The 24,826-nt window shown below is 51.6% G+C and overlaps 2 protein-coding genes across 2 annotated transcripts in view; one reads left to right on the top strand and one right to left on the bottom strand.

Moving 5' to 3' along the window:
• The window catches only part of LOC115906382 (cystathionine gamma-lyase-like), a 3,517-nt gene extending 1,121 nt beyond the window's left edge, over positions 1-2,396 (bottom strand). Inside the window, exons 1-3 of the mRNA XM_030953530.1 lie at positions 2,191-2,396; positions 526-607; positions 4-29 (exon numbers count right to left, since the gene is read on the bottom strand). Of these exons, the coding sequence (XP_030809390.1) occupies positions 4-29; positions 526-607; positions 2,191-2,352 (270 nt within the window). The 5' untranslated portion in view covers positions 2,353-2,396. The remainder of the gene's footprint in view (positions 1-3; positions 30-525; positions 608-2,190) is intronic.
• Positions 2,397-5,464: 3,068 nt separating this feature from the next.
• ANKRD13C (ankyrin repeat domain 13C) lies at positions 5,465-24,435 on the top strand. Its single transcript, XM_030953666.1, has 13 exons — positions 5,465-5,886; positions 9,948-9,989; positions 11,424-11,528; positions 12,479-12,564; positions 13,572-13,617; positions 14,332-14,398; positions 15,655-15,799; positions 16,503-16,634; positions 17,393-17,554; positions 18,241-18,320; positions 18,897-18,995; positions 19,568-19,668; positions 20,481-24,435. The coding sequence occupies exons 1-13, from the start codon at positions 5,580-5,582 to the stop codon at positions 20,609-20,611; spliced, it is 1,503 nt and encodes a 500-aa protein (XP_030809526.1). The 5' UTR covers positions 5,465-5,579; the 3' UTR covers positions 20,612-24,435.
• Positions 24,436-24,826: the final 391 nt, after the last annotated feature.

Genomic DNA, 24,826 nt, shown 5'->3' with positions numbered 1-24,826 from the left:
AGCTGCTAAGCCAGAGGAATAAGCCAAGCCTGAGGAGAAAGGATCATCAGTGTTTAATGTGACACAACGAGTCAGACTTGCCTTGGCCTTCCTCCCTTGGCCTCTGCAAAGAACCTGTTCTGTCACTGCCTCACTGGGAATGTGGAGCCAGTGAAAGCAGGGGATGGATGTGCACAGCATGGAACCAGCACGGGCACTGGGACACACTGGGACAGACTGGGACAGACTGGGAATGGACTCGGACCAGGGGCTGCCTGCTCCCACAGCCTCCAGTGCTGCTGCACAAGGATGGATCCAGCTCAGCCCAGGCATCAGCCGCAGTGAGGAAGCAGCAGACAAACCCAGGGATGGAGCTGGACTTTGCTGGACCAGAAGTGTTGGACTCTTCCCCACCTTGGCTGCCCCTGCCCACAGCCAACAGCCAGAGCCGTGGTGATGGAGTCATGGAATGGTTTGGGATAGAGGGACCCCAAAGCCCACCCAGTGCCACCCCCTGTCCCAGGCTGCTCCAAGCCCCATGCTCACAGTATTTGGCTCCATCGAGGGCAGCCACAGCCTTTTCCAGGCAATCCCGAGTGGGGTTCCCAGACCGGATGTACTCATAACCCTGGTATGGAAATAAGAAACAAACATCAGAGAGAGCACTGGGAAAGTCTGGGATAACAGCAGTTCTAGGTTCCCTAAAGAGCCCTGGCTGAGGGCATCCAGCTCCTCCCAGAGCAGCAGGATTCTGTCCTAGCACAACATCCAGCTGGGCATCCCTGCCAGAGAAAGGGCCTGGGGTGCACAGGGGCAAGGAGCCACATTCTCCTGCTTCTCCCCAGACATCCATCTGTGGCCACTGTGGGAGAAAGGGTTTGGACTGCACAGTCCAACCACCCTCAGAACGCCAGGCTGGGTCAGGCTGGAAGGGACCATGAGGGTGCCCTGGTCCCACTCCCTGCTCAGCAGGGCCACCCCAGAGCACAGGGCACGGGATTGTGTCCAGACAGCTCTGGGTATCTCCAGTGAGGGAGACTCCTCAGCCTCTCTGGAGGGAATTCTCAGGAAAAACGTGTGTCCACCTCCATCACACCCACAGGGCACCAAACAACTCCCCTCATCAGTTCTTGACAACCCACATGTTTCCTATTGCCACAGCTTTTATGCAAATTCTGGGGAAATTCAATGAGGAAAATACGACTCATGCATGCACAGATGCAGTTGTTACCAAGAGAGCCTGCTGAGCACCCTGGGATTTGCCTGCTTTTAGGATTTCTCTTTAATGTCAACTTCCTCATAGTCAGGAATCCTGCAGATTGCTCTGGCAGAGCTCCCGGCAAGAGCACGGATCCTGTCATCAGGATGTGGATACAGCAGCGTGACTCCTCCTGAGGGCCTCCTCAGCACAGCTGGGATTCTGTGTGGAATGAGGAATCACAAGGCAAATTCCTCCTGCCCGACCAGCACAACGCGAGTTTGGAGCAGGTGCTGATTTAGGAGTGGCAGCTTTGTGCCACGTCCCGTCAAACCTTTACAGCACTTTCTACAGGGCATCCACAAAATCCTTAGGAAATATTCCCTCGGTTTGGAAGGAAGAGCAAAGCAGGCTCTTACACAAAGTGTGTATAGTGGAACAGGGATTCTGCCCGGGCCCTGGGGCGGGTGCATGGCCGGGAGAGCAGCCCATGTTTCCGGCTTCGGGCAGCCCCTGGAGCAGCGTTCCTGCGAGCCCGGGGGCACTGGTGCTCCCTGCCCCCCTTCCCCCGCTTTTCACATGGGAATCATCCCAACCTCATCCCAACCGCTCCGGATCGCCGCCCGCAGCGGGAACAGCGAGCCCCAGGCTGGCTCCGGCTGGAAGGGACCACAGCGGCTCCTCCGGTCCCACCGCCGCTCAGCAGGGCCATCCCGGAGCACAGGCACGGGACCGCGGGCAGGCGGCTCTGCAATGGCCCCGTGAGGAGATTCCGCCGCCTCCCCGGGCGAGAGCCCCGCTCCCGGCCCAGCGAGATGCTCGCGTTTGCCCAGGAGCTGCCACGTGGGGAAACATCCGCGCCGGGAGCTCCCTGCCCTGCCCAGGACCGGCCGCTTCCCGTTCCCCCGGCCGGGACACGCCGGATGCTCGCGGCCTCCCCGGTGTGCCCAAGCCCGGAAGGGGGCTCGGTGTCCCTGTGGGTGACTCAGCGCCCCGGTAGCGGCCGCACTCACCGCGTGCTCGCCGGGCGCCCGCTGCTTGAAGGTGGTGGAGAGCGAGATGGGCGGCACCACGGCCCCGGAGCGCCACTGCTCGGGCTCCTGGCCGGCGTGGATGGCATGGGTGGCGAAGTGCTTGAAGGGCGGCAGGAACCCCTGCATCCCCTTTCCAGCCATGGCCGCGTCTCTGTGGGACCGTCTCTCAGCGCTCCGGGGGCTCGGCGGGGTGGGGCCTCCTCATTGGCTGTGGCGCCGGCGGGTCGGGGTCCCCGCGCCCTCCCATTGGCTGCCGGCGGGGCGGGGCCCGCCCTGCACAGGCAGCGCCCGCCCGCTGGGGGGCGCCGCGCGCTGCGCGCTGAGGGGCCGCTCCCGGGAGCCTTCCCGGGATCCAGGGGCGCCTTTCCCGGGAGGAACCGGGAATAACCCGGCAGCACGGGAATGACCCACAGGGGAGCAGCGTGCTGGCTGCCCGGCAGCGCTGCCTGCAGTACCTCAGCACTGGGAATAACCCCAGCTCGGCACGGGCTGGGGGGACCTGCTGGAGCTGCTCTGGGGGAAGGACCTGCGGGTGCTGAGGGACAAGGAGCTGTGCCTGACCTGCAGTGCCCAGTGAGATCCTGAGGAAAAACGAGCTATCCCTGGCCAGCAATGCCCAGTGAGACCCTGGGGTGCCACAGCAGAGCATTCCCAGCAGGTCAGGGGTGATCCTGCCCCTGTGCCCAGCTCTGTCCCTCAGCACAGCAGGGACAGGAGCTCCTGGAGCAGAGAAGGGCCTGGAGCATCTCGGTGCCCAGGCAAGGCTGAGGGAGCTGGGGCTGCTCAGCCTGGAGAGGAGCCCCAGCGAGAGGGGCCTCAGCCCTGGGTATCCCTGGCTGTCCCTGGGTGTCCCCTGTCTGTCCCTGTGTCCCCCAGTCTGTCCCTGCGTGCAGGGAGGTCAGAGCAGCCCCAGGCTCTGCTCCAGACCCAGCGATGGCCCCAGAGCCACGGGCAGGGACTGAGCCCAGCAATTCCCCTGGCACAGGAGACAGAGCCTCTGCCCTGGGCAGTGCCCAGCCCTGAGCAGATTGTGCACAGGCTGTGGACTCTCCTCTCTGGGGATATTCCAGAACCATTGGGACACAATCCTGTGCTCTGGGATGTCCCTGCTGGAGCAGGGAGGTGGCTGCAGAGGAGGCTCTGTATTGCCTTCAGCCTGACCCATTCTGGGATTCTGTGATTAAAAATTAATTCACTGAGTCTCCCTGCCAAGGTTACCCTTCATGGAGTGACGTCCATGGAACAGCACTTTGACATCTGAGGACAAAGGACAGACATGTGCTGAAGGCCACTGATGAATGATTTATGTATTAGATTTTGTAAGGAAACATTTTCTTTACAACAAAAATATGGATAAAATCTGAGCAAAGCTGGATCTAAGAAGAGCAAACCTCTGGATGTGTGCAGGACCATGCCCCAGCCTCACATACAGGCAGGAACCTGGGATTTAGGAGGGAGGAATTCCATCCCCTGTTGATAAATCTGCTTGCTGTAGGAAAGTTCTGTTGATAGGCAGACAAAAAAAAGCCATTCTCAAGAATTTGTAAGTGTAAAGTAATCCCACCATTGGGATTCCCTACAAACACCAGTTTTCCCAGAGCCCTTCCCATGAGTAATGCCTTGGTTCCATTTCTGGGATGAATAAAGGAGTCCATAATAAGCTGCTAAACAGTGAATTCATGTCTCTAGTAATTAAAAATGCAGCGTGAGGCTTCCAACATCAGCTAAAACCTGAGCCAATCCCTCCATTCCGTGTGTGTTTCCAGCATGGGAGAACAGGAGACATCAGAACTGCTCACAGTGCCAGTGCCAGCCTCTCATATTCTGCCTGCAAAGGGGTTTCACTTTCCTCAAAAAAACAAAACGGGGAGAGACAGATAAATCTCATTGGAAAGACCACTGGAGTATAGAGCAAAAGCTAATTGTTGTGGAGTTGGTTTTTTTCCCCCTAGAATTACTTCAAATTCTGTATTAGGACTGTAAAAAACTGTGTGGGAAGCAGCTGGGGACAGCAGGCACAGGAGTTTCTAAATCTGCCTAGAATTCTTCTTGGTCACTTGGGATGAGGGAGATGATGTGAACTCGGGAAAGACAAGGCCACCAGGAAGGTAATTCTGTTATCACAGCTGGTCTGGTCTCCTTGGCAACTTAGGTGCTGTTTTCCCTGAGAGAATTATTAAAAAATCCATTTTGGGACATCATCATTTTTACAATTACTCATCCCATATTGGAAGCAGAAACTTGCAGAACTGGCCCAGGAGCAGGACGTGCAGTATGAAATTGGGAAGCTCCGACCCAGACAGGTCCTTTCTGAGCTGACACTGCACCTACAAGGGCTCGCACCACAACAGGGGCACTGTCCCGTTTTTCCCTTTGAGGAACACTTGTCCAGGTCCCATCATTTCCCAAAGGACTTTCCATGGAGGATGGGAGAGCACTGGAACAGCTGCTTAGGGAATCATGGAGTCTCCCTGTTCTGGCCCCTCGGGATGTCCCCGTTGGGATCGATCCCTGATCCTGCCCACCCCTCAGGGTGCGCCTGTTGGGATTGATCCCGTCCCTCAGGATGCGCCCTTTGGGATCGATCCCGTCCCTCAGGACGTGCCCGTTGGGACTGATCCCCGATGCCGCTTCTCAGGATGTGTTTGTTGGAATCCACCCCCGATACCGCTCCTCAGGGTGCGGTTGCTGGAATCGATCCCCGATCCCGCTCTTCAGGATGTGGTTGTGGGGCTCGATCCGCGATCCCGCCCCTCAGGATGTGGCAGCTGGGATCGATCCCCGACCCCGATCTGTCTCTTCAGGATGTGGTTGCTGGGATGGATCCCCGATCCCTGATCCCTCCCCTCAGTATGCGGTTGCTGGGATCGATCCCTGATCCCGCCCGTCAGGCTGTCCCCGTTGGGATCGATCCCCGACTCCCGATGCCGCCCCTCAGGATGTGGTTGCTGGAATCGACCCCCGATCCCTCCTCCCCTCAGGATGTGGTTCCTGGGATCGATCCCCGATGCCGCCCCTCAGGCTGTCCCCGTTGGGATCGATCCCCGACTCCCGATGCCGCCCCTCAGGATGTGGTTGCTGGAATCGACCCCCGATCCCTCCTCCCCTCAAGATGTGGTTCCTGGGAGCGATCCCCGATGCCGCCCCTCAGGCCGTGCCCGTTGGGCGGATCCCGCCCCGCCCCTCCCGGTCACTCCGTGCTCCTCCCGCGCGCTCTCTCGGTGCGGCGCAGTCTCGCGAGAGCGGCGGCCGAAGATGGCGGCGCGGAGCCGAGGCCCGTGAGGCGCGGGCGGAGCTGCGGCCGCTCCGGGGGCTCCGGGCGGGACCGGCCCCGCGGGCTCCGAGCGCTGCGGGCGCTCCCGCCGGCCATGACCGGCGAGAAGCTCCGCTCGCTGCGCAGGGACCACAAGCCCAGCAAGGAGGACGGGGACCTGCTGGCGGCCGGCGAGGACGAGGCGGCCGCGGCGCCCGGGGGCGCCTTCACGGGCGGGAAGGGCGGGCGGGCCGGGGGGCACCGCGGGCCCGGCGCTCACCGGCACCGCCCGCCGGCCCGGGCCGCCCCCGCCGGGCCCGAGCGCGGCCCCTTCCCCGTGCACGAGTGCGTGTTCAAGGGGGACGTGCGGCGGCTCTCGGCGCTCATCCGCACGCAGGGCATCGCCCAGAAGGACAGTCACGGTGAGCGGGACACACCGGGGCAGCCGCGGCTCGGGGCCGCATCCCGGTGCGGCGGGAGATGCGGATGCTGGACCGGGAAATAGGGAATTCGTTGGGAGTTTTACAAGGGAGTTTCATAAGGCTGGGTGAATCCTCTTTAGGAAGGATTGTGGACAAGGGATGGAGTGACTGGCCAAGGGGGATGGCTTCCACTGACAGGAGGCAGGGATGGATGGGATACTGGGAATTGGGAATTGTTCCCTGGGAAGGTCCTGGCGCAGGGTGCCCAGACCAGCTGGGGCTGCCCCTGGATCCCTGGCAGTGCCCAAGGCCAGACTGGACAGGGCTTGGAGCACCCTGGCACAGTGGAAGGTGTCCGTGCCATGGCAGGGATGGGCTTTAAGGTCCATTCCAACCCAAACCATTCTGTAATTCCGTAATTCCGTGATTTTTGTAATATGAATGAGCAGTGTGGGCTCCAGTACCAGCACTATGCTGACAGAGCTGCTTCTCAGTGAGTGTTGCTCTGTGTCCAAGACCCCACTGCATTTAAAAGATTCATTCTTTTTTAGGATGTCTGAGCTGTCACCTGTTTGCTTTGGGGGATGCTGAGCCATTCCTTTGGCTGTTGGCAGAGCAGTTTTTGATATTTCCTCAGGCTACAAAAATGAACCTTTTTTCCCCCTTTCTTTTTAAATGCTGTGGCTCTGGATTTTGAGAGAATTGTTCTCAGCTGCTCCTCTGCAAATGCTCTGTCCACAGCAGTGTCAGCGGCAGAGATGGAATCTGATCCTTGTGCTGCTCTGAAATTTGTAAATATTGCATGTCTTGCCAGGACATTTCAAAACGTTTTAATTTGGAGGATATTTTATACTGTTAACAAATAAATCAACCTGGGGGATCAGCTTGACCTTCATGGTTCGTTCTAATCTCTATTTTTAATAGCCGTTTCAAGAGTAACATGATCCATTTCTGCTGGAGAGCTCCCAGTTCCACGTGTGTGGTGTCTGAGAAGTTGTGATAAAGGGGCGACTTGTGTTGTGTTTCTGATAAGGAGATGGGCTCTGCTTCATTGTGGTCTGTAAATTCAAAAGGAGCACGAAGGTGAAGGATCTCTGGGGCTGGCACGGTGGCAGGAACGATGGAATTGGGAATTCCAGCTGTGTCTGTGGTCACTGGGCACTGGAAGGCAGCTGAGGGCTGCAGAGTAACACAGGGCTCAGCTCCCAGCCAGATGGGCAGGAGTGTTCCCTACAACTGGCACAGTGCTTTCCTAAGGGCAGAGCTCCAAATCCAGCTACAGATCTGTTTATCCTGCCACCTTCATTCCAGCAAATCCTGCTAGAATGGAAGCAGCAGACTTGGGGAGGATTTTTCCCACTCTCTCTATTCCTGCTGCTGCTTCTCCCTGTTCCTCCTCCAGTTCCCCTTCAAGCAACTCAGCAGCAGCTCCAAATCTTTCCTTGAAGGCACTTCCTGATCCCTCTTTGCTGTGCTGTCACCCTCAGTGTTTATCACACACATTGTTTCCATCCTTTTTTGATCCATATATAAATCTCTAATTAAGATCTCCCTGCTTTCCCAGCTCTGTTCAGAGTTGGGACACTTTGGGGATCTCTGACTCATCATCTTCCTCCAAGTTTTTACTTGAACTATTAAAAAAAAAAAACCACAACAAACCTCTTGATGGTTTGACATTCCAAAGGCCTGAGTAACATTTCCCTGTTATTGTTTTCTTCCTGCCTGTTTCTATCTGTCACTTGTTTACACACACTGGAACTGGGAGTTATTTGAGGGACACTCAGGCCCCCCAAAGAATGATGATTTGCTCAGAAATAAGCCAGAGGAATCCAGGGATGTGCTAAGGATTGGACAGAGGAGAGAGAGAACTTATTGTTAATAATCCAGGCCTGTTTTAGTGTTGGTTCAGTGCAGGAAAGCCAAATCCTGTGGAATGGGAGACTCCTGCTGTTCTGCTAAAAGCAATTGAGTGTTAATTGAGTGCCTCCCCAGCTTCCTAAATTAACCTCCAAATCACTGCCCAGAGGAAGGCCAGTGTCATTATTCCCAAACAATGAGTTTCCTGGGAGAAGCCTGTAGCTACACCTAGTAGATGACTTCTAGTTTTATTATAACATGCATTTAAGAGCTTAAATCCTGAACAAACAAATCCTCTTGCTGGAAAACAGCCCTGGCTCCCTGTATGTGTGCAGGTGCCTCAGCAGAGGTGAAAGGCCACACGTGTGTGGGGACATGTGCTGTGTTTGAGGTGTGGTTTTGGGCCAGCAGGCTTTGTTTGCCCACCTGGATGGGCACAGGCAGGATTCCAGGAGCTGCTGGAGCACTGATTTCTTGGGAAAAGGGGCTGTGGCTGTGCTGGGCACTGCTGAGGCCTCACCTCAAATCCTGGGGTCAGTTCTGGGGACTTTGTTCCAAAAAAGACCCTGAGGGGCTGGAGCATGTCCAGGGTAGGGAATGGAGCTGGGAAGGGGCTGGAGCAGCTGAGGGAGCTGGGAAGGGGCTCAGCCTGGAGCAAAGGAGGCTCAGGGGGCCCCTGTGGCTCTGCACAGCTCCTGCCAGGAGGGCACAGCCAGGGAGGAGTCAGGGAACAGGGACAGGAGCAGAGGGAACGGCCCCAGGTTCTGTCAGCGGAGAATTGGGCTGGACATCAGCAGGAATTTCCCCATGGAAAGGGTGGTCCATGGAAAGGCACTGGAACTGCCCAGGGAGGTTTGCAGTGCCCATCCCTGGAGGTGCCCAAGGAAGGGCTGGATGTGGCACTCAGAGCTCTGGGCTGGGGACAAGGTGGCAATTGGGCACAGACTGGACTTGGTGATCCTGCAGGGCTTTTCCACCCTCACCATTCCTCCATGATTTTGACAATGTTTCCCCTTGGGTCACGTAATTTGCATTTCCTGGGCCCACAGTGTGGCTCCCTCTCAAACGTGTTCCTCAGGAAGGTTATTTCCATCCCCTGCCAGAGCCTGGCAGCATCCAGGATTCCCAGTGCTGCGCTGGCTCCCAGATGTTGGAGCAGCTATTAATAGCAGCAGGAGCTGAGCTGGGTTAGTGTATAATGAGCTGGGCTGTGGCTGCCTGGAATGCTGCCAGTGTCCTGCAAGGATGAGATGCAGGGCACCTTGAACAGCCCTGTCAGCCCCTCTTGGGCAGGCAGGGCAGAGTTCCCATCTCCATCCGAATTTCTCTGATGCTGCAGGGTGCTGGCATTCATGCGCAGCATCTCCCAGATGTGCAGCACATCCTCGGCACAGAGCAGGTTCTTCCTGCTGACAAAATGGGAGTTACAGAATAACTCTCAACCGAGTGTGTGTGTTAGAATTGCACAAGAAATTTGTTTTCCAGCATTTTTTTCTCTTGACTGCTCTAAGATGTTTAAATGTGGAAAATACAGTTAAATGGAAGAACTTTACATCCTTAAGCTGCCTAAATAAACTGTGTCATGAGCCTGGTAGCAGCATTAATCCAGGAGAAACAGCTCTGGGTGCCTCAGAGTGAATATTTAACAACACAAATACCACCTGTGTCACGAGCATCGCCAGGAAAATGGGGACAGGTTTGAGAGGCTGCTGATCATCTCCAAAGCTTTCTTTGGAAACAGCCAAAAGGCAGCTTTGTAGTGAAGGTGCTGTTCCTTCTCAATATGCCCAGTACTGTAGTTGTAAAAAATGAGTACTCAATCTTTGAAATATTAATAAAACAGGCTGTTAAATTTTTAATCAGTATCATATCTGTGAGTAGCTTTTAACCCAGATATGTCAGGCTGGGAAGGGATCAGACCCTTCAGCCTGTGGGGAGCACAGGGGTTGTGTCTTTCTCAAAGACACCTCTGGACCTCTTTGTCTGGAGTGAGTTTCAAGATATCATTAAAAACCCTCTCTTGGCCCATGAAATGTGTCTCAATGTATTTATTTTGACAATTACAGTCCAAGCAAATGTCACTCCTCTGGTGGGTGTTGCTATGTTCCTGGGTTAGAGCAGGAACTGGAGTTTCCTAAGGAAGGGATTGCAATGGATTCTGCTAACTTTCATCTCATCTCTTTTATTTCTATGGTTTCTTTTAGGAAACACTCCTTTACATCTTGCTGTGATGTTGGGACATAAAGGTGAGTAGCACCATTTGTTTTGTTACCTTTTCAGTGATCCTGAAGATTTGGGGGCAAGAGGAAAAAAGGGTTTTTTCCCCTTTTCCTGAATGTGATCTTGTGTTTCAAGCTAGTGAGGTTTTCTGGGAAGAGGATGCCCCATGGATTTGGAGGAAAAGAGTGGGAAAAGAAATCTGAGCTTTATTCCCAGTATCCCACCTAACCCTGCCCTCTGGCAGTGGGAAGCCATTCTCCCTTTCCTGTCTCCTCTTGTCCCCAGTCCCTCTCCAGCTCTCCTGGAGCCCCTTCAGGCCCTGGAAGGGTCTCTGAGCTCTCCCTGGAGCCTTCTCCTGTGCAGATGAGCACCCCCAGCTCTCCCAGCCTGTTTATTGAACTGGAAATGGAATCTGGCTGGTGATTCCAAGCTGGTTTGCCTGCTCCCTGCAGAGTGATGTTCTTGTCCTGGGCCCTGTTTAAGGAGCCATAAAAATCCCTGGATGTCTTGGCTGGGTTACTCAGGGCCTTTGTTTATCCCACAGGAGACAGTTTATTCAGCAGGGAGGGATCTCTTCCTCCCCAGCCACTCAGCCTGCACTGACTCACAGCTGCTGCATCTGGAATGACCAGTGCAGTTTCCTGTGGCACCTGTGGTAGGAAAATAACCCAGGAAGTCCCTGTCTTGGTGATGAGACAGCTGGGCCCTGCTGCATGACATCCAGATGGCACAGGGTGGCTTTAGTGACACGTGCTGAGGTTCCCCCGTGGCTGGAAACTGCAGAACCATTTCCAAGGAGGACATGGGAGCACTGAAACCCTCCTTGCTTCCTTCAGTTTTTCCACTATCATGTCCACCTGTGGATGGGGAATGCAGCTGTTGGTTCCACACCTGCTCTGAGGCGTTCCTGGAACAGAGGTGCCTGTTTGCCCTCTTTAAATCCCAAATTCCTCACGATATTCTGGCACACGGGGATGTGTTGGTGCCTCAGCCTCCTCTGCCTCCCGTGTACCTGATGGGAGTTGCCCCAAATCTGTGTCCCCATGATCCAATCACCCCTTGGAGAGGGATGAAGGCCCTGAGGTATCTCTCTGCTTTGTGTGTGCAGCAGAGAGAGCTGATGTCATACATTAAATATAAATATCCTTGTTCCATGGTGGTGTGTGTATCTGACATGCAGAAATATTATAAAAAGCAAACTCCACGTAGCAGGAGGGACAAGTCTCTTCAGTGTTATATAATTGGTGGCTGATCACCAATTATTTTTAGTGGTAATATTGAACAGGGAAGTGCTGGAAGTACTTGCATAAATGGCTTTGTTTGTTAGAGTGAGTCAGAACCCAGATATGTGTTTTGATAATCTGTGTAATATCTCTGATATGAACTGCTTTGGTAGAGTTTTATTCTGACTGCTCCTGCTGCATCCTTTGCTGTAAATAACCATGGATATTTTGTTCCAGAATGTGCCCACCTGCTTTTAGCCCATAATGCTCCAGTAAAGGTGAAAAACGCTCAGGGATGGAGCCCTCTGGCCGAAGCCATCAGCTATGGAGACAGACAGATGAGTAAGCACCTCTTCATTCATCCCAATTTGCCAGTTAATCCCAAACTGGGGCTCATTCAGAGCAGGAAAGCAGAGCTCTCAAGCTGGGTTATTTTCCCACAGCCCTCTTCCAGCTCTCTGAAGGGTTTCTCTTAATCAGCTGAACATTTTATATCTGAACATGATCAGGCACATCCATTTCCTTGATAAGAAATTGCACTGGGTTACATAAGCAAACTGTTAACTCTGCTCAGACTGAGGGCATTGGGAGAGCTCTGCACGAGCATATTCTGGGTTTGCAATGGCAGGGACAGGATCCAAATGGATCTGGGATGGGTAGGATCATCTCCTTGGCCTGCTCCCTGTGGTCACAGGTTTGTTTATGTATCAGTTGCCAGTGGGATGTGGCTTTTAGGCTGCATCTCAAGAGGCCAGTGGGAAAATATAATTTATATATTATGTATTATTCAAGTGTTATTTATTCACCTCAGATGTGGAGTAGCAAAAGGAAATTATTCTGCTGCTACTCACTGGTGAATGTTAATAGTATTTGGTATTGCCATGTGTGGTGGTGCATCCTATAGCAGAAAACTCACTATATATTACACATATAAATGTATTATTAATATATTAATGCACTGGTTTATAATCTACCAACAACATTCTCTTGTCAGCTCCTCACTACTGATTTTCTCAGTGGAGTAGATGTTACTCAGTATATTTGTATCCACATATTTACTAATACCTGTGTACAAACCCTCTTGACATGATTCTATAGTTAATTTTACAAACAATTATTAAGGCTTTTCTTCCTGGGGTGATCTGAGCAGGTTAATGTGCAGTTCCTGTAACTGGGATTAATTCCTCGGGTCTGATGAAATGTTCCATTGCATTGTTGGGTTTAAGACCTCAAGTAAGACACTCACCTATAATTACCAAACAACCAGAGTTCATGGATTAATTCCTGTGTAGTTTCAGCACTCCTGAGGAAGCTCAAGCAGCAGTCCAGGGAAAGTGTTGAAGAGAAGCGACCTCGGTTATTAAAAGCCCTGAAAGAGGTGAGTTGTGCTGACAGAACCAGATGGGTTGGAAAGCAGTGACTTGTGCTCTGATTATGGACACTGGAAAACTGCCAGCAAGTTTTTTCCACGTTTTTACCAATCTTCTGCTCTTAAAAGCAATCTTGGCTCTGTTTTAAGCCAGAATTATATTTATTTTAAGGTAATACTTCCTTTCAACTTCTACAAATTCAAATATAAGGTTTGTGTAAGGCAGACCTGGTCATCGTCATTGCAATCTCAGAGTTAAAGAATCTATTTAATTAGATTTTTAAGGCTTTCTTTAATCTTGTGTCAGTGAATAATTTCCTGGTCTGTTCAGTCCCCAAATGACTCTTGCCCAGTGATGGAGGAGATTTTTGGTTTCATTCTCCATCAGCATCCAGAAACCTCTTCCCCTTGGGCGCAGTAAAATATTACTCAGTTTGGAGACAGCAGTTTGTAGAAGCCCAGTTATTTATCAAAAGTTAATTAAATTGTCCCTTTGAAGGCTGAGCTGTGTTGTGATCCCTGAGCACCTCGTGCTGGGGTTGGCTCTGGCTCACACGTGCTCTGGAGGCACAAGAGGTCTGACCTGATGACTTCAGCACATTTCCACGAGGCCACTGGCAACTGGTCTTTGCAACACTCCTGCCTGAAACTTGACTCATTAATTATTGTATAATTAATTCTAATTCCGTGGGGTTGGATGGGATCAATCAAAGCAAGCAGAGAGCTCCATAGGTGGTTTTTAAACACGTTTCCAATAAATCTTTTGCAATCCAGGGCTTGATAGTTGGCCTAGTATTAAGAAATGATTAAAAACGTGAGTTCAAATGAGTTACATAATTTTGTCATTATTGATTCTGCTGCAGCTAAAGCTTCAGTGATGTTTAAGTTCAGTACAAATTCAAGTACAACATTAGAGAAAGTTTTCTTTGCCAAACACAACTTCTGCCTGTCTTCCAGCAAATTTTACAGTCATTTAGCCTGAAAAGCTTGTTAACACGTCCTTCTTTTCTTCTCAGCTAGGTGACTTCTATCTAGAGCTTCACTGGGATTTTCAAAGTTGGGGTGAGTGCTTCCATGTCCCTTCCCCAGGGAGATAATGCAATCAGCCTGCAGCACACTTGTTCTCCTCTGCTTTGTGCTGGAACAGTCACAGTGCTTGGGATCTGAGTCCTGAGGAAAGGATACACAACTTTTTCCTGATTTATTTTTGCTTATTCACTTTTGGAGCTGAATTCTCTTATCCAGTGACTCACTAAAGAGGGGAAGTAGCTCTTTGCTTTAAGAACCTGAGCCATGGCAGGGGTGGGATGGGATGATCCTTGAGGTCCCTCCCAATCCAAACCACTCTGGGATTCCATGATTTTATGTGTTTCATTAATTTAGTAATTAATATTAATACCTTGGACCATTTTTTATACTTGTGGCCGTTCTCCTTTAACTGGAGCCAGGCTTTCCCTTGGTGCATTACATAAACTGTTAAATCCCAGAATTCAAACTATGAGCAGCCACAGTTATTAGGATTTATAAATGGTTTACCTGTGATGGAAATACAAATTCTGTCTGATATTGGAAGCAGGGTGTGCAATTACAATTACAAAAAAACCCCAATTTTATCAAATAGAAATACCCCTGATGTTGTGTTTGATTGAGATGATGATGGGAAATGCTGTATCTGCATTAAAACACACCCAGAATCAAACTGATGGAATGATTTTAATGGGAATACTTTGCAGAGGGATCTCAGTGCCCTGATTGCCTTTTCTCTCCTTCCTTTAGTGCCTTTACTTTCCCGAATTCTGCCTTCTGATGCATGTAAAATACACAAACAAGGTATAAATATCAGGTGAGTGCTGCTTTTATACCCAAATACTTCAGTGCCAGGGAAAAGCTGGATCCCAGTGAGCCTGAATCCCTGAGGAACCTGGGCTCATCCATGACACAGCACTGAGCCTTGGAATTTCAGGCTCTCTGATTATCTCTTTTGAGCTGAATATAACTTAAATATAGAGCAAGAGCAGTTCAGCTGGATAAGGCTTTATCTACCAGATGTGCCAGTGAGAAACAGGGATTGGGTATTTATAACACAATTGCAAATAAATTCCAGTATTTCCTGGAGAAGTGTTGCTGCTCCAGTCTGTAGTTAAGAAAAAAAAAAACCCAAAAAGTGATATAATTTCTCCCTTTAAGGTGTTTCGTGTGACAAATTCACAGTCTCAGTAGGAGATTTCAGGAGTCTCTTCAAGCTCAGCTCTTTTTAGTTTGGAATCAAATGTATTTTCTGGCATTTTCTTTCGGGGCCAAAATTTAAAACAAAGAGGCAAGAATATGATCCTGGAGATTCAATCTGTAGAAATTTTTGTTGTATTAAAGGGGCAGCTTGGGTCTGTAAAGTGAATTTTTAGGTGAAATTTGAATCTGGGGCTGTGGCTTTCCTTCTCATTTCTGAATGCTCTGCCTGTATGAGGCCTGAACTGAGGGGAAATAGATAAATAGAGGTTTTTTCTTGGAATCAGAGGCAAATCTATGAGGAGTTTTAATCCCTCACCACTTAGAGTTGAAGTCACCTAGTTGAGGTTCTTTAACCACCTTTTTATGAGAAATAAATGCTCTGGCAATACTGGATATGAATTACTACAGAGATCTGTGGTCTTAGCTCCATCTTCTTCCAGTTACTCAGGTCTGCAGGAGCATGTCTTTGGTGTTGGTGAGGGATAAAAATAGAAAGAGCAATGAAAATAATAAAATTCTAAAAAATGAGTTTGTTTCTGAGTCCTTTTCAGATTTTGGGTCATGTCCCAGTGTTGTTATTCAAGTCAGGACCCTGCTGAGGAGTTGTTTCTCAGTGTGTAGCACTGAATAGATTCTCTCCCCTTCCCCTCCTCATGCTGGCAGTATTAAATACAATTTTCTGAAAAAAACTTCACCTTTATAGCAATTTTTTGCACATTTCTGCATCCAGGCCTCACTTACGAAATCCTAGGAAAACTCAGCCCTTTATTTGTTTGTTTGCCATTGAAAAACTTCACTTTCCTGCTTGAAAGCCTAACTTCCTTCTGTGTTTATGGGTAATATTTGTGAAATTTGGGGTTGTTTTCACAGGCTGGACACAACTCTGATAGACTTTACTGACATGAAGTGCCAACGAGGGGATTTAAGCTTCATTTTTAACGGTGACGCCGCACCCTCAGAATCTTTTGTAGTTTTAGACAATGAGCAAAAAGTTTACCAGCGAATACACCACGAGGTAAAGCTCTGGGAAGGGGGTGGGACACATCCCGGGCTCTTTTGGGAATGTACCAAACAGAATTTGCCTCAGAAACACCCAAAGAACTGCAAACCAAAGAATTTTTTCCTCAGTTGTCCCAACTTGAGCTGTGAAGGTGACATCGAATTTTGTGAGGGAAACCAGCTTTGAATCCAGATTTCTGGTTGAGGAGAAGCTGGAATGGGACTAGACTGGAAAGATGAGGTTTAAATTATGATGTGCTGCTTTTCATCTTTCCACTGGGCTTAACTGAGGTGTCCTCAGGTGGGTTTTCAGACCTGTTCCCACTGCTTGCATCGTTTTAGTCACTCCATGGCCAGTTCAGCTGATACAGCATGAGGGTCTGACTCACTGGACCCCCTGTAATTAGTCAAGTCTTTAATTACAGCTTTATCCCCCAATCACTTAAGCAGATGGATTATTGCCTGTGGAAAGGGTGTGGCTGCTGAGCTGCTGCATAAATCCCATTGGGATGCTTTATTCACATTAATATTCAAGATTAAACTATTTGGAAACCATTTGGCCAGAGGTTTTATAAAACCGCTTGAAAATGCAGGAAATGCTGCTTCTGGGAAAAGCTCCAAAGGACAAGGCTTATGGATTTGTATTTATTGGTGTCTCTTTAGAGGAAGCAATCGTTGTTTGCTAAGTTCTGCTGAGTATTTTGGAATTTTTCTTCCAGGAATCTGAGATGGAGACAGAAGAGGAAGTTGACATTTTGATGAGCAGTGATATTTACTCTGCCACCTTATCCACCAAATCCATCACGTTCACACGGGCCCAGACAGGGTGGCTCTTCAGGGAGGACAAAACTGTGAGTGAGGGAGGGCTCAGAGCTGCTGCTGGGCAGGAGGGAGGAGGGAAAGGCACTGCAAGAAGCACTGGGGCAGATTTCCTGGAGAAACTCTGGCTGCCCCTGGATCCCTGCAAGTGCCCAAGGCCAGGCAGGGCAGGGCTTGGAGCAGCCTGGGATGGTGGAAGGTGTTCCTGCCCATGGCAGGGAGCTGGAATGGGGTGGGCTTTGAGGTCCCTTCTGGCCCAAACCAGTCTAGGATTCTGAAAGGATAAGGTGTGCAGGACAAAGGACAAATCCCTGTCCCTGTATTCCCCAATTAGCACAAGTTCATTCCATGTGGAATCTCTCTGCTGGACTGCCTTCAGCAGGAAAAACAAGGAAGAAGGATTCTGTAGCTGTTGGGCAGGGGGAGGACAGATTGTGCTGGGAATGGTTTTGTTCCAGGAGGCTGTGATCTCTGCAGGTTGATTCCAGGGAGTGCAGGAAGGATTCTGTGTGCTCCTGCTGGAGGAAGGCAGGGATGGGAGTGCTCTGGAAAGGGATTTCACTCAAATTCTTCAGCAGTCCCTGTCTTAAAGCTTCCCTGCATAGGAAGTACCTGTTCCTGCTGGATTTTTGGGATTGCCCAGTGCCAGCCCATGTGGGGGGCTGGGGGAATTCCAGCTCAATCCCCAAGTTCCCTTATTGCCATTATTTGCATTATTTGATAGGCAAGAATCAAAATGTTTGTATTTTATCTTCTGTGAGTCGTTAATGTCCCGATTCCTTTCGTGCAGGAAAGAGTAGGAAACTTCCTGGCAGATTTCTACTTGGTGAATGGACTTGTGTTGGAATCCAGGAAAAGAAGGGAACATCTCAGTGAGGAGGACATCCTTCGGAATAAAGCGATCATGGAGAGCCTGAGCAAAGGGGGAAACCTCATGGAGCAGAATTTTGAGGTAGAGTTGATTAACTTTGCCCAGGATGTGGGAGAATAATCTTGCACACCACTCCTCGTGGTGCAAAATACATAGATAATGTTTTTATTTTCTTTTGATTGGCATAATCTAAAAATCACAAACATGACCCACAAGTATAATTTTGGTGATGCATTAATGAATTAGCCTGATTAGTGCACACAGGGAGGGATTTCTGTGGTTATATTGGGTATTCAGCCTTAATTTGTCTTTTAGAAGAGATGAGGGGTTTGGCTGTGGCAAATCAACTGCAGATTCTTTTAGACCCAATGTTGATTGTTGGGAATGAAAGGGAAGCCAGAAAGGCAATCGTGCTCCTTTGAGCTTCATTAAAATGGGAGGAAGCCTGTGATTAGCACCAGGAAATCAAGAGCTCTTCAGAAAGAGCCAGGCTTCAGCTGGGAACACACACAGAGCTTTTAAAGTGATTAATTTATTTCTGTGTGAGCTGGAGTTGCTGCCTTGGCACTCAGAGCCCTGAATTAACTCATCGTGGTGGAGCAGCACAGCCCAGTGCTATAGAAAGTGCCCGTGGGGGCTGAGAGCAGGGGCTGGCCTGGGCAGGGCAGGCTGTGGCTGTGTTTGGAGCTGAGGGCAGCTCCAGGTGGGAATGGCAGGAGGAGGGAAGGAGGGCAGGAGCTCTGAGCTGAGCTGTGCTTGTCCCACAGCCCGTGCGCCGGCAGTCGCTGACGCCGCCGTCCCCCAACACCATCTCCTGGGAGGAGTACATCTCTGCAGAGAGTGGCAAGTGAGTGCTGCTGGGCCTGCCAGGGCTTCCAGGGACACCTCTGCATCCCTGGCAGGGGGCTGGGGGGTCTGCTGGGCGTTTTGGGTTCTCCACTTGGTGGGTGCTGCTTTGTGGGCAGGGAGGAGCGCTGGGTTTGGTGTCTCGGTGTTTGTTCTCCAGAGGGCTGGGAAATGATCCTTGTGTGTGGGAGCAGTGTCAGTGCCTCAGCTACAGGCAGGGAATCCTGGAATGCTTTGGGCTGGAAGGGACCTTAAATCCCATCCAGTTCCACCCCCTCTCCCATGGGCATTTCTGGGTAGTGGTTAATAAACTCTTCCTGTAGGATTTATTAAGACCATGTTAATGAGGAATTATTTTATTGGAGTAGTTTACTTGGTTTTGTCTTGTCTCCTGGTTTAGCAGAGTCATCTAAATTAAGAGGTTTTTTTATCTTTATTCCGCACAGCTTTACAATAAAGCAAGCTCTTTGAAAGTAGGGATTCCTCCCTGATGTTTTTCAACCCAAGTCTGTTTTCCTTCCTCTAAACCCAGGATTGCCTGGGAAACACTGACTTTACCTCTCCCTCTCCCTCCCAGAGCTCCTCACCTGGGCAGGGAGCTGGTCTGCAAGGAGAGCAAGAAAACCTTCAAAGCCACGATAGCAATGAGCCAGGAATTCCCCTTAGGAATCGAATCGTGAGTCAAAGCTCCTGGCCACAGGAGTTATTCCTCTTGGGAATGTTTTAATGTGTTCATGAGCTGCAGAGCCCTCCAGATCCACGGGAATGGGAGCTGCCAGTGCAGTCAGGATGTTGAGAAAAGAATCCCTTAAACTGGGAATCTGGGAGCTGCTGGGGCTGGGGGAGGAGCCAAGCCCTTACTTGGCTTCATAAGAGCAGAGTTTTGGGCAGAGTTATCTGCAACTAGTGTCTGATCCCACAGAATTCTGAAATGGTTTCCTCATAATAAATATTAGCACAAAATTGTGTCCCCTAACCCAGTGCAAAGCCAGGTCAGTTCCACATGTCCATGGAGAAGGGTGGTGGGGGGGGTGGTTCCTGTGGAAAATGAGGACAAGGAATTGCTACCCTGGTTGGTTTGTTGTAATTCTGGATGTGGGGTGACCCTGAAGCCCTGGGACGGAGAAGGGGAATGATGTCATTGTCACCCTGTGTGTCCCCTGGGCCCTTTGGATCATGTTTTCCTGTGCAGAGGGACAGGGTGTGTGTGGCAGGAGGATCTGTCACGGGCTCTGCTCTCCTTTGCAGGTTGTTGAATGTCTTAGAAGTCATTGCACCCTTCAAGCACTTTAACAAACTTAGAGAATTTGTTCAAATGAAGCTTCCACCAGGCTTTCCTGTCAAATTAGGTAAGAGCACACAGCACCTCCTGGGGCTTTATTTATCCAGAATTTTAGGTTGGAAAAGCCCTCTTGATTCCAACCATTCCCCAGCACTGCCAAGGCCACCACTGCCCCATGTCCCCCAGTGCCACATCCACACAGCTTTGAAATCCCTTCAGACATGGGGACTCCTCCAGGGCTGGAAAGCCCTTTCCAAGAGAAATTTTCCCGAATATCCAATCCAGATTGAAACACGTGCATTTATTCTTGCAATATGTTCAGAAGGTCTTTTGTGGAGTTTTGGGGAAGAACCCGCACCTGGGAATGTGTTCTTGGAGAGTTCAGGAGCACAGAAGTGCTGGGGCCTTGCTCCTAGGGCAGTGGGATGTGCTGGATTATTCCTGCAGATGGGGAGGATCTCAGGTGTGGAGTATTTTGTAACATTCCTGTGTTTCCTTTTCTTGAAGGATTACTGGGGATAGACTGATTTTAAGTGAAAAATAGAAAACTATTGCACTTGTAACAATTGGAAATGTCTGAGATCAGCTTATTCATGGGATAGATGATCCCAGAAGCAGTAGTCCCTTTCCTAAGGGATACAGGGTTCTGGAATTGCAGGGAGCTGGGTGAGCAGGTAGGCTGTGCTCTACCTCTGCCATATTTGCACAGCGTTCCAGAACAGTTTGGGTTGGGAATGACCTCAGATTCCAGCTCATGCTCCCATTCCCATGGGTAGGGACACCTCCCACTATAACCCAGGCTGCTCCCAGCCTTGCAGAGGTGGGGACTGGTGGCACTCCTGGCTGTCCCCTGTCCCTGAGCGTGCCCTGTCCCCGCAGACATCCCGGTGTTCCCCACCATCACGGCCACTGTGACGTTCCAGGAGTTCCGCTACGACGAGTTCGATGACTCCATCTTCACCATTCCCGACGACTACAAGGAGGATCCCAGCCGCTTCCCGGACCTCTAAGGGGGCTGGGAGCTCCTGGGAACACCAGCCCGGCGTCCCAGGGCCAGGGAATGGCTGCACCCACAGCAGGGCAGAGCCGTGGGGCACAGCAAGGGATGAACTCGTGAGCCCGCAGCCAAGGGACGGAGCTGGCACTGCACTGAGCGTCCAGCCCCTCCAGCTCCCGCTTCCCAGAGCCTCCTGCTGCCATCCCCTTTGGCACAGCCGCTCCTGGCTCGGGAGCTGCCACCCCCAGCTGGGAGGAGCTGCTGCTTTTTAAATTTTTTACACTTGTGGTGATCCGCGAGGCACTGCTGGACCTTGGCACCGAGCTGGGCCCGGGGCTGGGGTGAGGTGAGCCCCCCTGTCCTTCCCCTGCTCCCTGTTCCCTGAGCTCCCAGCTCAGCCACGGAATGTTGGAAGGTATCCTGAAGGAATGCCTTGGCTGTAGATGAATGAACCAAATGGGCACCACTGACACTTGGATTTCCTCCTGCACCCAGGCAGAGCCAGCTGTGCTCTGCAGGGAGCGAGGCGCCTTGGCAGCGCCAGCCCAGCCTGGTGCTGTCCCTGCCTGATCCCTTCATTCCCCTTCCCTCCCTGCTCCCTGCCTGGTGCACTCCAGGGCTGCCTGGCCAGGAATGTCACTTGTTGTTAATCCTTTGTTTGGCCCTCGCTTGGGAGAGGTGTCCCAGAAAGGCCGAGCACCACCAGGTCAGTTTGTGGGAACTGGGGGGAGCTCAGGCACTGCCCCTTCCTGCAGGAGGGGCTCTCCCTGCACTCGGGGCCACCGTGGTGCTCACGGGCAGCTTGGGGTGTTCCCACATTCATTGCCTGCCTCTTCGTGTTGAAATCACAGAGAATCCCAGGCTGGTTTGGGGTGGGGAGACCTTAAAGCTCATCTTGTCCAGCCCCCCTTCATGGATGGTTCAGTACTCCAGCTCCTCGAGCTTATTCCCATCCCCAGTTGTTGCAGTCTCCTCATCTAACAATAATCCACCATTTTGGGGTTTGTTAGGCAAGATTTGTGCAGAAGGCTGATGGTGCTATTTGTTTGTATGAAGAAATTTAGATTCAAGTGCTGTGGTGTCATTGTACAAAAATGTAAATATTTTCCAAATTATATTCTTTGTGCACTGTAGGTAAAACTTTTTCTGGAATTCCATAGAGTTAAGGATCAAAGTTTATAATGAAGAGGATCATTGATGCTCAGTGGAGGGAACAGCTGTGCTGAGCACAAGGGACAAGGGAGGGGCTCAGCACAGGCAAAGGTGTCAGGCACACCTGAGAGCAGGGAATTCCAAACTGCTGGAATCTCTGATCCATCCCAAAGAGGCTGCTCTGGGGAGGGACATGGAGGAGGCCCAGGGAAGCACTGTCAGCAAAGGCCCAGGAGCACTGGAGTGAGAGGGTGGGGTTGGTCCTTTCCCAGCACCTCTCTGGACCTGGGGAACAGGGAAGCACTGGGACAGGGGAGCAGTGCAGCTTTGTTGTTAATTCAAACTCAAATCCAAAATGAAACTTTAGGGAAAACAAGCAAAGGGAAATGACTCCTGCAGTGCCGTGTCAGGGCAGGTGTGGAGCATCCTCTGGGAATGATGGAACTTGTTCTCCCAAGTCATGATGAATTCCTGACGTGTTTCACACCTCTGGGATGAGCTGACACCGTCTGTGCTGCTTCTGGGAGCCAGGTGGGATCCTCTGGGACAGCCTGGGGATGTCTGTGGGGCTGAGCTGGAGCTTGGATCGGTGCCTGTGGGGCAGCACAGGGCTCTGTCCCCTCCCAGGGGTCCCCTGTCCCCTCCAGGGGTCCCTTTGGGATGTTTTGTGTAGCTGCAGGACCTGTGCCAGGTGCCTTGGAGGGCACCCATTCCTTGGGAATTCCAGTGGTGAGAGGTTCCTCCCCGAGGTGAATGTCTGAGCTCCTTTGCTCAGTGGTGCAGGGAGATCCATGGGTTTGTGTTCCTTTGCATTTTTGCTCATCCCAAATCCATCCCTGGCTCCGTGGAAGTGTTGCTGGGGCTGTGGGGCCTGGGCAGTGCAGCCACTGCTGGATCCCAGGGTGGATCCTGGCCTTGGAACTGGAAAACCAAAAGGGTTTTGGGTGGCCTCCTGTGGGATTGAGGCTCCTGTGGCTCTGTCCCCTCTGGACCAGCCCCTGGTGGTGCAGGGTGTCTGCCCAAGCCCAGGGCAGGTCCTGGAAGTGTTTCCTGTGGTTCCTGTGGCCTCTGGCTGCAGACCTGGGGGATTTTCAGCCCCAGGACACGGCTGCTCCCTGGGACACTTCCAGGGGCTGCAGGAGGGGCTGCAGGAAGCTGCTCCTAAGGCTTGTTCTGCCTTGGAATGTGGGCACAGCTTTGGGGCTGTCCCTGTTCTGGGTTATCCCAGGAAATCCAGCTGCTCCTGCTCTCCCTGTGGAGCTGAGGGATGGGAATTCCCTGGATTGTTCCCCAGCTCCCAGGGCAGCCCCTGGGCTCCTGTAGCTGCTCTCAGTACTCTTCCCTCCTCCTGGGATGTGTTTCTTGTCTGAACATTCCTGGTGAGGAGTTCTCACACGTAGGGACACCTGGGCATTCCTGATGGATGCACTGCAGGAATTCTCAGTCACAGGGACACTGGGCTGAGCCTGTGGATCCCGAGGGGCTGCTCACGTTGAGATCCATGTTTATATCCGTGTTTTCTCCACTGAAGCCTGTTTTTGTCACTGGGTTGTGTTGCATGGACACAGGGAATGTCTGTGGGCCCGGATGTGTCTCCAGGGTGTTCCCAGCCCCAGCCTGGGGCACAGGGTCCCTCCCCTGTCCCGTGGCTCTGGGAAATTCCTTTTCCAAGCAGCATTGATGCAGCAGAGCCTCAGCTCGGCTTTTCTCGTTTTCCTGGAGGCCAGGCCAGGTGTTCCAGGAGGGTTTGGTCCCTGGGAGTGAGCACAGATCCATAGACTGTGTCTGTGCAGCAGCTCCCGCTCATCCCTGTGGCCTGGGAATGTGGGGGGGACCAGGAGCAGCCCTGGACACCCCAGCTGGAGTCGATGTCCAGGGCAGGAGGAGAAGGGAGCTGGACCAGGCTGGTGGGAATCGCATCCTGCTGCTCCTGCCCGGGCTGGGGCTCTGCTCCCACCACTTCTTTTCTTCCTGAGGTTTTTTTATGGCTCTTAAAAGACAACCAGGAATTTTGCTCAACCCAATTCCGACCTCACTGCAGAAGGATCCCGCAGGTTGTTGCAGAACTAAACTGTTCCTCTGGTCTTCCAAGCTCCTGCTCTGTCCCGTGGCAAAGGGAACACCCTGGATTTCCTCTCCGGAGCTGCTGTCCAGCCACTGCACTCCCAGCACAGCAATTCCCCGTTCCCGCGTTGAGTCCGTTCGTCCCTCCTGGATGTGTTTGTGCTGGAATCCCCCCGGGTTCCGTTGGTATTCCCACAGCCCTCTGTTATTTTCTGTCTCTGCTCCTGAGTTGTAATTCCCGCCAGGAGAACTGCGTTATTTAATCCGGATTAACCAATTCCTGTAATGCTGCAGTTTCACTTTTCTTTTCCTGACAGTTTGTAACTCCCATGGAAAACGAGTCACCTCTCTTGGTTTTCCTGTCGCCCGCTCCCTGGTTTCCCCTTCCCTTCACTCATAGTCACTTTGGGTTGTATCATTTGTTAGAATAAAGACCAAACTATGCTGTTGGATTTGGAAGCTGCTCCACCTGTGCAATCCAGGCTTCCCTCTCCTGTCCCGCCGGGCCTCGGCTGCGCTGCGGGAGCGGGACCGGAGGGGAGGGAACGAGCTCCTGCTGCTGCGTTCTGCAAGGGCATTTTCTTGGTCATTTTTTAAATAAAATCCTGCATTTTCATTACAGCCTCTTCTCGGCCTTCTCTGAATCCCAGGTTTTATGGGGAAAGGATGCAGGAGCAGTTCCCAGCCTCACCAGGAGCTGAGGGAGCAGGATGGGAGCAGGTGCCCAGGAGGGAGGGGGGAAAAGGAGCCTGAAATTCACTGAACTCTGTTCAGTCCTTCCAGAGATTTCTGCTCCTCCATCAAGGAACGGCCTCCCCTGGATCACAGGCTGGACAGTTCTGGGGGAATGAAGAGCAAAGCCTGGATGGCCATGGAGGCTTTAGCCTTGCAGGGGGGTCGGAGGGGATTTTTGGTTTGGTATATTGGCATTGAGGGAGACTATTTGGGGGTTTTGGGTTCTTCTGGGTTTTTGGTTTTTTTGAGGGAGGGCTGGGGGCTTTTTTTTGGGAGG

This window comes from Camarhynchus parvulus, chromosome 8 (genome assembly GCF_901933205.1).
Source record: "Camarhynchus parvulus chromosome 8, STF_HiC, whole genome shotgun sequence".
Classification (NCBI taxonomy): Eukaryota; Metazoa; Chordata; class Aves; order Passeriformes; family Thraupidae; genus Camarhynchus; species Camarhynchus parvulus.
This window is presented reverse-complemented; position numbering and strand designations above follow the sequence as displayed.

What these genes read in the sequence shown, in the direction of transcription:
- ANKRD13C (XM_030953666.1), top strand. Translation starts at nt 5,580, where the DNA reads ATGACCGGCGAGAAGCTCCGCTCGCTGCGCAGGGACCACAAGCCCAGC. An exon ending in CTGGGATTTTCAAAGTTGGG is followed by an intron (nt 13,618 to 14,331) that starts GTGAGTGCTTCC and finishes TCCTTCCTTTAG; the next exon opens with TGCCTTTACTTTCCCGAATT. An exon ending in TTCCCCTTAGGAATCGAATC is followed by an intron (nt 18,996 to 19,567) that starts GTGAGTCAAAGC and finishes TCTCCTTTGCAG; the next exon opens with GTTGTTGAATGTCTTAGAAG.